The sequence below is a fragment of the Babylonia areolata genome, chromosome 11 (assembly GCF_041734735.1).
Source record: "Babylonia areolata isolate BAREFJ2019XMU chromosome 11, ASM4173473v1, whole genome shotgun sequence".
Taxonomy (NCBI): Eukaryota; Metazoa; Mollusca; class Gastropoda; order Neogastropoda; family Buccinidae; genus Babylonia; species Babylonia areolata.
In genome coordinates, this window is record NC_134886.1 from 6503154 (window position 1) to 6520653 (window position 17500).

General features: G+C 41.3%; 1 protein-coding gene across 1 annotated transcript; it reads left to right on the forward strand.

The window, feature by feature from the left end:
* The first annotated feature begins 6892 nt into the window (after positions 1 to 6892).
* On the forward strand, positions 6893 to 15280 carry LOC143287476 (diamine acetyltransferase 1-like). Its single transcript, XM_076595492.1, has 6 exons — positions 6893 to 7104; positions 7441 to 7553; positions 9242 to 9293; positions 9804 to 9872; positions 10314 to 10471; positions 12563 to 15280. The coding sequence occupies exons 2-6, from the start codon at positions 7488 to 7490 to the stop codon at positions 12773 to 12775; spliced, it is 558 nt and encodes a 185-aa protein (XP_076451607.1). The 5' UTR covers positions 6893 to 7104; positions 7441 to 7487; the 3' UTR covers positions 12776 to 15280.
* The last annotated feature ends 2220 nt before the right edge of the window (positions 15281 to 17500 follow it).

Here is a 17500-nt window from a genome sequence, read left to right on the forward strand (position 1 = left end):
CAACTATCAACACCAGTTCCAATGTTTCATTCGCAGCCAAACAAATCAAGGTTTTCAGTTCATCTCAGATCGGATGTAAATTCACAAGTTTCATTAAGCATAGTCTGAACACGTTTCCAAAAACACTGCGTAACATGCCATTTCCAAAACATATAACTAATACTGTCTTTTTCAGTATTACAAAAATTACAGTTACTGTCATTCATTATTCCCATTTCTTTAAGGATTGCAATTTTTGCCAAAATTCCATGGATTATTCTAATCTAAAGCCATTTTAAGTTAATATCGTTAATTTGTTTTATTCTAAGGAAACATTCTTTTCATTTGATTTCTTGTAGTAATGTTTCTTCCCACTTCCTACAGCATTTAGGCTCTGGTCCACTGTCACACATGATGTTGTAATACAGTTGTGTTCTTTTTTTTAATTACAGAGTACGTGTTTGCAATGCAGAGTTTTTCTCTGCTTTGGTGTTAACATGTATAGGTATGTTACACTTCCGTATGAAATTTCTTAATAACATTTTCATTCCAGTGAAGATCACAAAATGAATTGTTAAATCATTTTTTTGTCTGAATTCTGTAAAAGATAAAACCTGTCCATTCTCTCCAATAAAGTCAGCAACTTTTTCTCATTTTTAAAATTTTTTATTTTATTTATTTATTTTTTTTTTATACCTTATACCTTTAACAGTTTCTGTCCGACAGAATACTATGACCAACTCTAATTCGTTCGTTAAAGAGAATGGGTTCAGCAAGCATCTCACTAGGATTCTGTATTTCAGTTTTATAATAAAACATATCATAATAATTATGCATGAAGAACTTCTGTCCAAAATGTATTTTCTGTTTTATACATTCCTTATATCTTTGGTATAATTTTCCATATCATCAATAAATTAAAAGAATGATTCTTTTATCCTATTTTTTTCCATTTGTGGTATGTCTCTTTTATTTTTCTAAGCCATGTTAGTTTTAAAGAATACAAATATGTTTTCAATTCAGAAAAATGTAAACCACCGTTACTTATAATTTGTGTTACCGTTTTCTGTTTATTCTATCCTGTTTAACGTTCCATAAGAAAATATAGCACCATAGTTGCAAATCATATATAAAATCACCAGGAGGATTTGGAAGCGATAACCATGAATAAATTTATTTTGACATGATAAGTGATTTAAGAACTGCAGCTCTGCAAAGTGGTGTTATTTGTCGTCTCGTCCATATTTCTGTAAAATTTTATAAAATTTCATGTTTTCGCAATCTTTTAGATCGTTAGTAAACCAAATACCAATTCCATTCCATGCTAAGATGTTGCATGTATCTTGTCTTTGACCTCTTTTTTGCATCCAAACCACACTACACTTGTTTTTCCAGCATCCACGTGTAATCCAGATTTTGCTCCCAAATTCCTTATTACTGATATACAGATTTCAAATAATTTTTTATCATCTGCTAAAGTAAACTCTGTATCATCTGCATATTGGGACATTTCATGTTCAGTATCATTTATTGCAATGCCTTGAATGTCTTCATTTTCTCTAATTACTATTGCAAGAATTTCTACAGACAGAATAAAAAGATAAGGAGAGATTGGGTCACCCTGTCTACATCCTCTGTTAACAGAGAACCACGTGGATGCGTGTCCACTAGCAAATTACAACAGACTTAATATTGGTGAAAAAGTACTAATCCACTTGTTTATGCTTTCCCCCAAACCAAAAGCCTTCAATACCTTAAACATACAGTTCCAGTCTAAAGAGTCGAACGCCTTTTCAAAATTTATATTTAAAAGTAGGCCAGGTAGGTTCTTGCGATTTAGGTACTCTATCAAATCATAAATCAATCTAATATTGTCTCCTGTACACCTCCCAGGAATAAAACCAGTTTGATCGCCATTAAAATCAAAGTAGGTAATACAGTCTTTATTCGGTTAGCTATACATGTTGATCTTATCTTATATACTGTATTTAAGAGGGATATTGGTCTCCAGTTCCTTACGTCTTCCCTTGCTTTGTCTCCTCAGTGAGTTCACCTTTTGTATTTGTCGTATTTAAAGCTCTGACAACAAAGGTTCTATCTTGCCCCAAAATACTTTTTAAAATTCTGCAGAGAATCCACCTGTTCCTGGACTTATGAATTTTTCATATTTCTTAAAGCCTTATTCGCTTCTTCTAAATTTATTTTCCCTTCTAATTGCTGGCTTCTTCAGTGTTCAATTCTGGCATATTGCTTATAAGGTGAGCTATTTGACACTGTTCAACATCCCTTTCCCCATAAAGTTGTTCATAAAGCCTCTAACATGATTTGATTGGTTCAGTAATAAACGAATCATCTTTATCAATAAGTTTGGTCATACATTTACTAATATAGTGTCTTTTCTCTAAGTTACAAAAACTATTTTGAAATCTGCTCTCCTTCAGCTATCCATCTAGCCTTTGAACGAAGGAGTACTCCTTCCATTCTTTTCTCACGTAGAATTCTAAGCGCTTCTTTTTTAGAGTGAAGATTTTCGAAATCTACCTGCGTTTTATTTTTCTTCTTCTCCAAAATGTGCACATCTGCGTCAAGTTCCCGATCTTCCTGACTGGCTTTCTTGTTCTTCATTGATGCATAGGCTATTGTTTTTGTCTTGATTTTCACTGACAGAAAATCTAAAAGTACAACATCTGATACTAAAAACTGGATCTCATTTCTGGGAATATCTAAAATCGATTTTCTATCAATGGATACAGAGCACATTCTTCAATTAAACTACCAATTAATTGATTAGTTTCATCAACGTATTGTTGATTTTTTTTCATAAGGAAAAGGATTAGTCGCACCAGCAGCAGCAGTAGTAGTAGTAGTATTTGGGATGGCTATATATTTATGCATATGGAAATGTATTCGTTTTTTGTGTCAAGTGTCTGTTTTAGTACTTGTATTTAGATTTCTTGCTATGATATTATTTTGTATTTTATTTACTTTGTAGCAGTAGTGGTGGTGGTACTAGTAGTACTAGTCGTAGCATCATTGTATTTTCATTTTGTTTTGTTTGCTTGTTGAATTTCTTTGTACTGAAGGCCGGATGAAAAAGGACACGTCCTTGCTTATTCCACTTTCCTCATTTTAGAAAATTCATTCATTCTGTCTGTCTGTCTGCCTCTCTCTCTAACACACACACCTGAATGCGCGCGTACGCGTACACACACACACACACACACACACACACACACACACACACACACACACACACTCCAATAAAAAAAAAAGTGATTTCTTTAATATACACACATCCCCGCGCGCACATACACAGACACAGGCACAGACATACATTCACACACACAGACACAGGCACAGACGCAGACACAGACACACACTCACACACACAGACACACACAGATACACAGACACAGACAGACAGACAGACAGACACACACACACACACACACACACACACACACACACACACACACACACACACACACACACACACACACCAATCGAGTACAAAGGCCGAAATAATGATAGCGAATCGGCGATAGACGAATTCGGAAAAGGCAAAACGGGGAATCGGCGAATAGATTCGACGAAAAGGGATGACAACGGTACACACAATCCGTGCATCGATCATCAGCTGAGCTGTGCTGAACTGTGGTGTGCTGCACTGTGCTGTACTGTGCTGTGTTGTGCAGTGCTGAAATGTGCTGTGCTAAGCTATGCTTTACTGTCCTGTGCTGTGCTGTGCAGTGCTGTGCTCTGGTGTGGAGCTTTGCAGAGCTGTGCTGTGCTGTACGGTGCTGTGATGTACTGTGCTGTGCTGTGCTGTGCTGTGCTGTGCTGTGCTGTGCAGTGCTGTGCTGCACTGTGCTGTGTTGTGTTGTGCAGTACTGAGCTATGCTGTGCTATGCTGTATTTTGCTGTGCTGTACTGTGCAGTGCTGTGCTGTGCTGTGCTGTGCAGTGCTGTGTTGTGCTATGCATTGCAGTTCTGAGCTGTGCTGTGCTATGCTATGCTGCACTTTGCTGTGCTGCGCTGTGCAGTGCTGTGCTGTGCTATGCTGTACTTTGCTGCGCTGTGCTGTGCTATGCTGTACTTTGATGTGCTGTGAAGAGCTGTACTGTGCTGTGAAGAGCTGTGCTGTGCTGTGCTGTGCTGTGCTGTGTTGTGCAGTGCTGTGCTGTACTGTGCTGTGCTGTGCAGTGCTGTATTGTGCTATGCATTGCAGTACTGGGCTGTGCTGTGCTATGCTATGCTGCACTTTGCTGTGCTGCGCTGTGAAGAGCTGTACTGTGCTGTGCTGTGAAGAGCTGTACTGTGCTGTGCTGTACTTTGCTGTGCTGCAATGTGCAGTACTGTGAAAAGCTGTACTGTGCTGTACTTTGCTTTGCTGCGATGTGCAGTGCTGTGAAGAGCTGTACTGTGCTGTGCTGTGCTGTGAAGAGCTGTACTGTGCTGTGCTGTACTTTGCTTTGCTGCGATGTGAAGTGCTGTGAAGAGCTGTACTGTGATGTGCTGTACTGTGCTGTGCTGTGCTGTGAAGAGCTGTGCTGTGCTGTACTGTACTGTGCTGTGCAGGAGGCGCCGCGGCACAATCACCAGTGGTCAGGGTTCGAGGCCCCCGTTTGGCTATTGTCTCATGTCCTGTAGGAAAGGCACTTTATTCCAATCCTCCTCACTCCACCCAGATGTGACTGTGTACCTTACTTTGGCTGGGGACGGTTAAAACGGCGGAAGGAGAGAGTTGGGCCCCGCCTTCCTGTGTCGAGCCCTGGACACAGTGGATATTCATTCAGTGCCCCGATGGCCGGGAAAAGGTGTGGGACCTTTAGCGGTTCACCATTGTGGAGTGATGGCCTAGAGGTAACGCGTCCGCCTAGGAAGCGAGAGAGAATCTGAGCTCGCTGGTTCGAATCACAGCTCATCCGCCGATATTTTCTCCCCCTCCACTAGACCTTGAGTGGTGGTCTGGACACTAGTCATTCGGATGAGATGATAAACCGAGGTCCCGTGTGCAGCATGCACTTAGCGCATTTACAAGAACCCACGGCAACAAAAGTTCCTGGCAAAGTTCTGTAGAAAAATCCACTTCGATAGGAAAAAAACAAATAAAACTGCACGCAGGAAAAAAAAAAAAAAACAAAAAATGGGTGGCGCTGTAGTATAGCGACGCGCTCTCCCTGGGGGGAGCAGCCCGAATTTCACACAGAGAAATCTGTTGTGATAAAAAGAAAAAGAAATACAAATACAAATACAAATTGACTGTGCTGTACAATGGGGCAGAGTGCTGAAGGAGAGCACGATGTGACTGGTGGTGATCGCGGAATCAATCATTTTCTCAGGTCATGAAGAGCCGCGCACTCCAGAACGGAATAGCGTTTCGTCCTGAGTTGCAGAATTACGCAAATTACACGCGAGACGTTTTGAGAGTCGTCAGTACTATAACCTTTTAAGTGGACAGCAATATCCGAAACACCACATATAAATTTTGTCCGTGCCTATTTGATGTATGTATTTAAATCCATTGAAATATGTGGTTGTTTTAACAGTCTATATCAGAAAAAAAAACTACCAGAGAGAGAGAGAGAGACAGAGAGAGAGACAGACACAGAGAGAGAGACAGAGGTGAAACGAAACGATTTCTCATTTAATGAAGGCACTGAAGCAAGTACAATTGCTTTTTTCTTACATCCAGCCGTAAAAGGACAACAACAAAAAGGAACAAAAGAGGCAAGGCCTTCAAGTCTCACTTGTGATAAATTAAGTCCCCTAGCATTAATTACAGAGTAATTTCCCTTTTTTACTATCTGCACCTAAACGTTTGCAAAATAAATAAAAATTCCATGCTTAGCAAAAGAAGTTCCTGTTTGAACAAAAAATGATAATAATGACTCCTTTTGTTGTTGTGTCAGAATGAGAGGTCAAAGTGCCAAGTTTAGAGAATACAAAAAATATAAATATAACAGTAAATGCAGTTTGCATATAATTAGGCTTCTTTTTTATTTTTTATTTTTTTTTTGGTGCCCATCCCAGAGGTGCAATATTGTTTTAAACAAGATGACTGGAAAGAACTGAATTTTTCCTATTTTTATGCCAAATTTGGTGTCAACTGACAAAGTAGTTAAAGAGAAAATGTCAATGTTAAAATTTACCACGGACACACACACACAGACACACAGACACAGACACAGACACAGACACACACACACACACACACACACACACACACACACACACACACACACACACACACACACACACACTTTGTTTACACAAGTGAGTCAAAAACCCGAACAACCAACGGGTTTTGGAAAAGAAATGGAAAGAATAAGAAATAGTAATAAGAATAATGAGAATGGTTATAAGAAGAATAAGAAATATTTTTCATCTTCTCTCACTCCACCCCCACACACTACACACAAATTATCCACCAAACCTTCCGGATTGAATCACCTTTTGTTAGCTTTTCCACTTACGGTTCTGTTTCTGACTTTTGCTTGCATATCTCCTGACAATCGTTGGTAACTGCTCCGGTCGTAAATATGCTTTTGAAGAAATGGAACTAAAAATGCTTCACATTATACCATCTTGGAAAGCGAGTTTTGTTGGTGAAAAAAAACCGCTAAAGATCTTTAAACTCGGACATAAACCCACTTTTATCCCTAACTTCTAGACAAAGCCATCCATTTATCAGGGAAAAAGAACAACCTAATAAAAAATAAAAATTGTTTGATTCTCCACACCCAGTTACCGTGTCCAAACCTAACACGCTGGAGTAGAGTCAAATCAGGTCCCGCTCTTTGTATGACCCGGCTCGCAAGCATTATTAGTCCTTGTGCATATTTATAGCTCTGCACATTTAGACAGCAGGAACACTATGGGGCATGGCAGCGTGTCTGTCAATCATTGCATGACAAAGACATGGCCAGTCGTTTTCGTTTTCAGTAACTTCAACCAATGGGAAGACGTCTAATTAGATCGACTTACGCAATGCCATATGTGGAAACGACAAAGCTGGGTGTGCATGCATATTCTTCCATAAAGAAAGACAGGAACGCGGGGCAGAAGGAAGGAAATATATTAGAAGGGAATCTTCGACTTACCTGGACCAGAAAGTGTGCCTTCGTGAGTTGTCTTGTTCTCTGTGGATGCCTTGTATCCTGGTTGTTAGAAGTGCAATTATGATGTGTGTGTGTGTGTGTGTGTGTGTGTGTGTGTGTGTGTGTGTGTGTGTGTGTGTGTGTGTGTGAAAGAGAGAGAGACAGAAACAGAGAGAGACAGAGAGAGTGTCAGAGAGAGAGAGAGAGAGAGTTTTACTACATTTTGGAGCGCGGGTGTGTGTGTGTGTGTGTGTGTGCAGGGTCAAGATATCAACACCCTGTTTTAGAGAGAGAGAGAGTAAAAAAAAAAAAGATCTGTCAGCTGCCTATCAAAGTGTTTTTAATATATGTGGTTTCACAGCATTCAGGCAGGAACTGAGACACCGCTCATTCCACGCTCCGTTCAGCATGGTGAACTACAACATTCGTGAAGCTACAGAAGATGACTGTGAGGAGATTATGCAAATGTTGAAGGTAAGAAGCCTTGTTGTAAAGATTTCATCATTGTTCATGTCGGGAAAATAAATCGGGACAGCTGCTTGTCAATCGTGATAATTTAACTCACTCAGTACGGCCAGTCCTCTCTTCTCCTCTACACAGACCCCTCGGATGTCCAGTGGGTGTCTGAATGACCCAACCTTTAGCTTCCGTCGTCAGAACTGTGGTATTCTTTGTCAACATTCACCTCTTCAGTATAAGAGCCTTCCGCTTGCAATATTTTGATGATGGTAATTGGGATGAAACGCTGTTAACGTCGTCTCTTTCGCCGTTCGTATGGAGAGAGTTAAAACGATCTTTTTATGAAGAATCCTTAATCTTTGTGTTATTACGTTTTACTCACACCGCTCCCACTAAACAGATTTAAAGGACCATGTATCTCGATTACTTGTCTGTTCTTGGACTATGTGAAATTCAGCGCATTAAAAATATTGTTACTATTATTATTATCATTAATACAGTCTGTGATATCCTAATCTTGAGTTTCTATATATGTTTTTCCTTTCTTATCGTCTTATTCCATTTTGAAATAAATTATTTATCGGCACACAACTTAACTGGAGTCAAACCAGTTACTTGCTTTTTAATATTTCCTTACTGTTTATCTGCTGTTTGGGGGAAATGTTATTAATGTATTAATATCTTTTATATTTTTATGTGGGTTGCGTACGGTCATGTCCACTGTACTGGTAGGATCATCACCACCATCATCATCACCATCATTATCATCATCATTATCACCACCACCACCATCATCATCATCATCATCATCATCATCATCATCACCACCATCATCATCATCATCATCATCATCATCATCATCATCACCATCATCATCATCATCATCATCATCATCATCACCACCATCATCATCATCATCATCATCATCATCACCACCATCATCATCACCATCATCATCATCACCACCATCATCATCATCATCATCATCATCACCACCACCACCACCATCATCATCATCATCATCATCATCATCGTCACCATCATCATCAACAGCATCAACGTCATCATCATCATCACCACCACCATCATCATCAACAGCATCAACATCATCATCATCATCATCATCAGCACCACCATCATCATCACCATCATCATCATCATCAACAGCATCATCATCATCATCATCATCATCACCACCACCATCATCATCACCATCATCATCATCATCATCATCATCATCACCACCATCATCATCACCATCAACATCATCATCATCATTATCATCATCATCATCATCATCATTATCATCACAGACGCTATTCATTCTGTATGCAGTGAACATTAACGGAGGAAGTTGTCCTGCGAGACAGACGGAACAATTTGCAGTTAGTTATCAGGCACTAAATGACTTTGCTGAACTCCGGGAAGCGTGTGTGTGTGTGTGTGTGTGTGTGTGTGTGTGTGTGTGTGTGTGTGTGTGTGTGTGTGTGTGTGTGTGTGTGTGTGTGTGTGTGTGTGTGTGTGTGTTGTGGTTGGTTGATTGGCGTGGTTGTTATTCAGGTGTTGTTGTTTTTTTCAGATGTCTTCTGAAAAAAGTGACATGTCCACCTGTTGTGTTTTGTTTTTGTTTTTTTCTTTTTTTATGTAAAATATGACTTCATAGCTCGTTGATGATGACGGCGGTGATGATGTGTATGTTACAGGAACTTATTACATTTGGGAAAATGGCTGACCAACTGACAGTAACCGCCGATGGTAAGAAGGGCTCAGAAACTTCATATCTATCCAACCAAGTAGTGCCAGAGTGTGTGCATATGTGAAACTCGTCTATCCATCCCTGAGTCGTACGTCAGTCTTACAGTACACAGCTTGTATAGCTGGTCTGACATTAAGTTTGTCAGACAGATAAACTTGGCCATTAACTCTCTCCATACGAATGGCGAAAGAGACGTTAACAGCGTTTCACCCCAATTACCACCATCCATCAAAATACTGCAAGCGGAAGGCTCTTATACTGAAGAAGAGGTGAATGTTGACAAAGAATACCACAATTCTGACGACAGAAGCTAAAGGTTGGGTCATTCAGACACCCACTGGACATCCGAGTGGTCTATGTAGAGGAGAAGAGAGAGCTGGCCGTACTGAGTGAGTTAATGGAGGCGCGACATACACACACACACACACACACACACACACACACACACACATATATATATATATATATATATATATATATATATATATATATGTTTCCTCTTTGTGCAGACCTGAAGAGACTTGGCTTCGGGGAGAAGCAGTATTTCCAAGCGTTAGTGGCTGAGCTGATAACAGACGGTGGGTGGACTCATCATTGATGTGTGGCAGACTGAAAGCAGAGTGAGATGCACTGAAATTCCAACACAAGTCAGACAGTTTTTCACATACGTTTCACTGGCGTGTGTGGACTGAAAGTGGAATGAGATGCACTGAAACTCCAACACATGCTAAACAGTTTGAGTTACGTCTGCTTCACTCGTGTGCGTTTCTCTGTGTACATAAAAATCTCTCGACAGCAGCTGTTTAACTCGTCATGCTCAGAAGATTATGATACAGGACAGTAATCGCTATGGGCACCCGATATCTATCTATTTGTCCATCTATCTACCTATCAGTCTACCGATCTCTCTCTCTCTCTAGCTATGTATAATGAATTTATTCATTTATTTAATTATTTATCTACATATCTTCATCTTCTCCAAGTGCTAACACACCGTGCCGTATTCATCTGTTCCACAGGAAGTGACGGAAAACAGCGCCCCTTGGTGGGGATGTTGGTGTACGACTACACGTTTGACGGCTTCAGGGGCGCGACGGCTCGCATGATCAACTTCTACGTAGACGAAGAGTGGAGAGGGAAAGGGATCGGCTCCGCTCTGTGGGCCACGCTGGCACAGGTAGATCAAGTTTCACTTTCTCAACGAGGCGTCACTGCCTTCGGACGAATCCATATACGCTACACCAAACCTGCTAGGCAGAAACCAGACAGCAGCATAACCCAACTTGCGTGTCAGGCCTTGAGTGCATGCTTGTATATTTGTGTACCTATTTGTGGATTTATTTTTACATAATGTATATTTTGCCAGAGGACAAGACTGTCGTTGCCATGGGTTATTTTTTTTCAGTGGGCCAAGTGCGTGCTGCACACGGGGCCTTGGTTAAGCGTCTCATGTGAAAGACTAAACGCTAAATTTGATTTTCCAGTCAAACTTGGGAGAGAGGACGAGAGCGGGATTGCAAACCACATCCTCACGGACTCCCTGTATTGGCAGCTGGGCATCTTAACCATTCTGCCACCTTCTACCTGGCACAGATTGAGTTTCACAACACGTTTCCTTCCTTTACATTGTACACGCACAAGCATAGTTTAACAACACGTTCATTACATGACACATACACAGGTATAGTTTAACAACACGTTCATTACATGACACACACGGGTATATTTTTACAAAACGTTTCCATTACATGGCACACACATAGGTATAGTTAAAAAAAACACGTTTCCATTACATGACAAACAGGTATAGTCTAAAACACACTTCCATTATATGACAAACACAGGTATAGTTTAAAAAAAAAAACGTTTCCATTGCATGGCACACACACACACACACACACACACACACACACACACACACACACACACACACACACACACACACACACACACACACACACACACACACACACAGAGTTATAGTTTAACAACACGTTTACATTGCATAGCACGCACATACAGAAATAATTTAACAAAATGTTTCCATTACAAATGACACACAAAGGTATAGTTTATCAACACGTTTTCATTACATGATACACACAGGTACAAGGACGATTTTTGAAAGTTTGTCGATCCTGTCACAAACGCATTTATTTCCTGGGAGTTGCATGATGACCTGGTTGCGAATTTCACACAACTCCTGCACATCATTACATGTGCGTCTTCGTCGTACTGCAGTCATTTGATTTCGTACTCCCATGAACGTTGATAAGTATGGCTTATATTTTTCGGTGGTCCGTCCCCCTTTGAAGCTGACTGAGCAACGTCGGCTGATTCAGAATCAACCATTTCGTCTTGATTGCGTTTTGGAGCGTCATGTCACGATAGCGGAGGAATTCTGATTTCGAACTGTATCAAAGAATACTCGACAAGCCTCGTCGTGAGCGTACCGAAAACGGGCAACAGTTTTCTGAAAAAGGAGATAAGTGTCAGTATCAGTATCAGTAGCTCAAGGAGGCGTCACTGCGTTCGGACAAATCCATATACGCTACACCAGATATGCCAAGCAGATGCCTGACCAGCAGCGTAACCCAACGCGCTTAGCCAGGCCTTGAGAAAAAAATAAATAAATAAAAATAAAAATAAAATAAACGTGGAACACACAGGTCAACGCCTACTACAAGCGCAGAGGATAAGTCTGGCAGTGCCTGATACAGCTTTGTTCGGGGTTGCTGGTGTGCGGAGGTGTATGAGGCAAACACCGTGATATCCTGAACAGAGCTTACTGTAATCATCCGTTTTTTTTATCAGCAAAAGTGCCATGTTTTAGTCATGAATGCAGCTTCCTCTTTTGTCATTGTTTTCTTTTGTTTGCTATTTCTGTTTTATAATAGTATGTGTTCTGTGTCAATTGTTTCCAGGGTGCCATGTTCATAGAATGTTGTTAAGTGTTCTGTGTCAATTGTTTCCAGGGTGCCATGTTCATAGCATGTTGTTAAGTGTTCTGTGTCAATTGTTTCCAGTCTGCCCTGTGCATAGAATGTTAAGTGTTCTGTGTCAATTGTTTCCAGGGTGCCATGTTCATAGAATGTTAAGTGTTCTGTGTCAATTGTTTCCAGTCTGCCATGTGCATAGAATGTTAGGTGGTCTGTGTCAATTGTTTCCAGTCTGCCCTGTGCATAGAATGTTAGGTGGTCTGTGTCAATTGTTTCCAGTATGCCCTTCCATGAAATGTTGTTCAGTGTTCTGTGTCAATCGTTTCCAGAACGCGCTCTCTATGGGGTGTGTTTCAATGTTCTGGGAAGTCTGGTCGTGGAACACACATGCCAACTCCTACTACAAGCGCAGAGGATCCATCGACATCTCTGGGGATGAGCACAGGATACTCTTTGGCTTGGAAAAGAACAACATGAAGAAATTGATCGCAGACGTTTTGCCCAATGGAGGACATATCGAAGACAAGTCTGGCAGTGCTTGATACAGCACAGTACGGGGATGCTGGTGTGCAGAGGTGTATGAGGCAAACACCGTGTTATCCTAAACAGAGCTTACTGTAATCATCCGGTTGTGTGTTTTTTTTATCAACAAAAGTGCCATGTTTTAGTCATGAATGCAGCTTCCTCTTTTGTCATTGTTTTCTTTTGTTTGCTATTTCTGTTATATAATATTATGTGTTCTGTGTCAATTGTTTCCAGGGTACCATGTTCATAGAATGTTGTTAAGTGTTCTGTGTCAATTGTTTCCAGGGTGCCATATTCATAGAATGTTGTTAAGTGTTCTGTGTCAATTGTTTCCAGGGTGCCATGTTCATAGCATGTTGTTAAGTGTTCTGTGTCAATTGTTTCCAGGGTGCCATGTTCATAGAATGTTGTTAAGTGTTCTGTGTCAATTGTTTCCAGTCTGCCCTGTGCACAGAATGTTAAGTGGTCTGTGTCAATTGTTTCCAGTCTGCCCTTCCATGAAATGTTGTTCAGTGTTCTGTGTCAATCGTTTCCAGAACGCGCTCTCTATGGGGTGTGTTTCAATGTTCTGGGAAGTCTGGTCGTGGAACACACATGCCAACTCCTACTACAAGCGCAGAGGATCCATCGACATCTCTGGGGATGAGCACAGGATACTCTTTGGCTTGGAAAAGAACAACATGAAGAAATTGATCGCAGACGTTTTGCCCAATGGAGGACATATCGAAGACAAGTCTGGCAGTGCTTGATACAGCACAGTACGGGGATGCTGGTGTGCAGAGGTGTATGAGGCAAACACCGTGTTATCCTAAACAGAGCTTACTGTAATCATCCGGTTGTGTGTTTTTTTTATCAACAAAAGTGCCATGTTTTAGTCATGAATGCAGCTTCCTCTTTTGTCATTGTTTTCTTTTGTTTGCTATTTCTGTTATATAATATTATGTGTTCTGTGTCAATTGTTTCCAGGGTACCATGTTCATAGAATGTTGTTAAGTGTTCTGTGTCAATTGTTTCCAGGGTGCCATGTTCATAGAATGTTGTTAAGTGTTCTGTGTCAATTGTTTCCAGGGTACCATGTTCATAGAATGTTGTTAAGTGTTCTGTGTCAATTGTTTCCAGGGTGCCATGTTCATAGAATGTTGTTAAGTGTTCTGTGTTAATTGTTTCCAGTCTGCCATGTGCATAGAATGTTAAGTGTTCTGTATCAGTTGTTTCCAGTCTGCCATGTGCATAGAATGTTAAGTGTTCTGTGTCAATTGTTTCCAGTCTGCCATGTGCATAGAATGTTAAGTGTTCTGTGTCAATTGTTTCCAGTCTGCCCTGTGCATAGAATGTTAAGTGTTCTGTGTCAATTGTTTCCAGGGTGCCATGTTCATAGAATGTTAAGTGTTCTGTGTCAATTGTTTCCAGTCTGCCATGTGCATAGAATGTTAAGTGGTCTGTGTCAATTGTTTCCAGTCTGCCATGTGCATAGAATGTTAAGTGGTCTGTGTCAATTGTTTCCAGTCTGCCCTTCCATGAAATGTTGTTCAGTGTTCTGTGTCAATCGTTTCCAGAACGCCCTCTCTATGGGGTGTGTTTCAATGTTCGGGGTTGCTGGTGTGCGGAGGTGTATGAGGCAAACACCGTGATATCCTAAACAGAGCTTACTGTAATCATCCGGTTTTTTTTATCAACAAAAGTGCCATGTTTTAGTCATGAATGCAGCTTCCTCTTTTGTCATTGTTTTCTTTTGTTTGCTATTTCTGTTTTCATGCTGCTTTCACCCATGTATTCAGTGGTATCAGTACACTTTGAAACATTAGTATGTGTTAGCTTGGGTATACTCACAAAGTATGTATGTGTCAAGAGAACAGAACATTCATAGCAAAGGAATCAATAGTGCAATAACAATTCTGCTGTTGTACTTATGTGGAAAAAAAATGGAAGGAAAGAGGGGAAGTAGGGGGGTAGAGGAATAAACGAGGTTCTCTGGGAAGACAGGACAAGAGGTGCCATGATGATGCGTACACACACTCACTCACACTCTCTCCTCATACAAACAGTTGTTTTTTATAGAGTGTTTACTATTGCCTTAGAATAAGCAGAACTAAACAACACATAGCAACACTAACTCAAACAGATCTAAGCAACATAAATTTCCTGATAAGCACCAAGCATCATCAAGCAACACACAGCCCTTGATAAAGCAGTTCACCCCACACTTAAGCAGCACACACTAACCAGTACACACTAAGCAGCACACAATTAACACCACACCTGGAACACAAACACAAAACCAAACTCCCAGTCAGAAACAATCTCAAAATATCCTGGACATCACTGACATGAAATGCTGACTAATATAACAATCATCAGCACCTTTCACCACGCGCCCAACAGTATCCATTTTTTTTTTTTTCTCACACATAGATCAGTGTGAGGTGAAACAAGCTTCGTAGCTTCGTTTTAGCTCACCCTGCCACCAACCGCGACATACAGTACCGTGCACCAAACATGTGGCTGACCAATACAGAGGGATGGGTGAGGGGAGGGGGGGGGGGCGAGGGGGGGGGGCGGCGCCGGGGGTTGGGGGTGGGTGGTGGGGTGAGAGTGAGTGTCGGCTAACATCATAGAACCTACCACAGGAAAGGCGTGGGAAGGGAGGTGAGAAGGTGGAAGGGGGGGAGGGGAGAACAAAGTATCGACCCAACCATCGACCCAACCTAGTCAGGGGAAGGAGCGGGGAGGGAGACCAGATGGAGGGGAGGGGGATGAAAGGATGGAGGAGGGAAGGGAGACAGAGTGGGGGTGGAGTAGCACTAGCTGCACATTATAACACTTGATATCTCAAAGAAATTCTAGATGTGTGAACATTTCTGATCAGGTCATAATGTGTTGCGATAATATAATCTTCATAGCAATGGAATACATAGTGTAATTTAAAAAACAACAACAAAAAAAACAAACATCTGCTGCTGTTGTACTTTTTTACACTCTCCCTTACCTCTCAAACACTTGTCAACACACACACACACACACACACACACACACACACATCGCAAGTTGGTATATGATCGGCTGTTATGTGAGCACCACAGATGCAAGAAACATTACTGACATATTTTGTCTTAAAACAATTCATTTTCCATCTGCAGATTAGAGAAATGATTTGCCTCTTATGAAAATCATTATGGTAATGTTTTCCCATGAAACCATACATTTTCTGTATATTCTTATGTAACTCCGAGTTATCGGTGTGTTTTTTCTTCAAGCCGAAATTTTGACCATTGGACTTTTTCTACCATGGTGTAACATTCCTGTAGTGAAACCGAAATATTTAAATCTAACTCCTTCATGGAACTTCTAGCTCCTTTTTTAACCAAAATGTCAACTTTTTCATTATAGTAAAAACGGCAATGAGAAGGAATCCAGCAACAGGTTATGTAAGAGCCTCTTTGTAAGAGTTCGTGAATCAAATGGTTGATTTCAACAATGAGTTTATACCTAACCGTTTCTTTTATAAGTTCAATAGCGAAAGAACTGATTTAGAATCAACACAAAATAGAATCTGAACCAGCCGCCGTGGCGAAGTGGTTAGCGTCGCGGACTGATGACTGGGAGGACGCGGGTTCGAATCCCAGCGGAGGTGGGTTTTTCGGCCCGTGGCCGGCTCCTACCCAGAGTTGAGTGTGCTGTGGGCTTAAATGGGGAGACTGGGACCACACAGTCGAGTGTCATCCACTTCAAGGATGCGTCTTTGGGTGTGTTGCTCTAATCACCTGACCAACACTGTAAGTGTCTGTATCTCTCGGGCTTGGTTAACGCCGGGATATCATTATGACAGGAAGCGTACAGTACAGCTTTGTCACGCAGTCCCAAACCAAAATGGACCTCCATAGCAACATCGTCATCATCATCGTCATCCTCCTCCTCCTTCATCGTCATCGATATAAACAAAATAGTCTCAAAGTCTGTGGCCTTTCATGCCCTGCTCTCATGGTGACCTCAGTTTCGATACCCCTCCACTTCCGTGCTTGGGGTGAGTCCTGTCAATGTCGTCAGTGTCGACAGATTCATGGGGCGCTGTTGTTTGAGGGGCATGGTGGCGGTCTCCACTCTGGGAGGGACGCTCACTCAGTCTGGCTCTGCGATTAAGCCATTATTGTCGTTAGTAGGGGGCTTAGTAGGTAGTGTCCTAAGTACGTTAAAACAGAACAGGCACCACTGAACACCACCGAAGTGACTCAGCAGCAGTGCAGGGTCTCCACTGGTGTGTGGCCTCCTGGCGACCTAACATCGATGGTTCCCTATGGTCTGCCGACGGTGGAACTGCAACGGACGAACCAGGGTGTGGCCGTGTAAGGGGGAATCTAAATGAGCGGCGTCAGTGGGAGTAATGCCACTGAAACGTTGCAGATGATGGGGCAGCAAAAAAAAAAAAAAAAAAAAAAAAAAAAAAAAAAAAAAAAATCTGAAATATAGTTTTCGGAAAGGATATCATCACATTTAACGCCATTAGAATTGCTATGAGTTCAGCTGTGGAGATGGACTTATTCTCTCCCAGATGACATGAGTTTGAAAGTTAAGGTCTGGAATAACGAAAGCAGCACCAGCCCTATCATTTACAACAAAGCCGTCTGTAAATATATTTAGATGATTGAGGTATTTCTTTTCCAAATGGATTCGTACATGCGATGTAAGTAAATCTTTGGTCAGATCAGTATGATCGATATCAAATTGCGCTCTTTGAAGTTCCCATA

Coding starts and splice junctions, on each gene's coding strand:
- LOC143287476 (XM_076595492.1), top strand. CDS start 7,488: ATGGTGAACTACAACATTCGTGAAGCTACAGAAGATGACTGTGAGGAG. Junction 9,294..9,803: donor ACTGACAGTAACCGCCGATG/GTAAGAAGGGCT, acceptor CTCTTTGTGCAG/ACCTGAAGAGACTTGGCTTC. Junction 9,873..10,313: donor GGCTGAGCTGATAACAGACG/GTGGGTGGACTC, acceptor TCTGTTCCACAG/GAAGTGACGGAAAACAGCGC.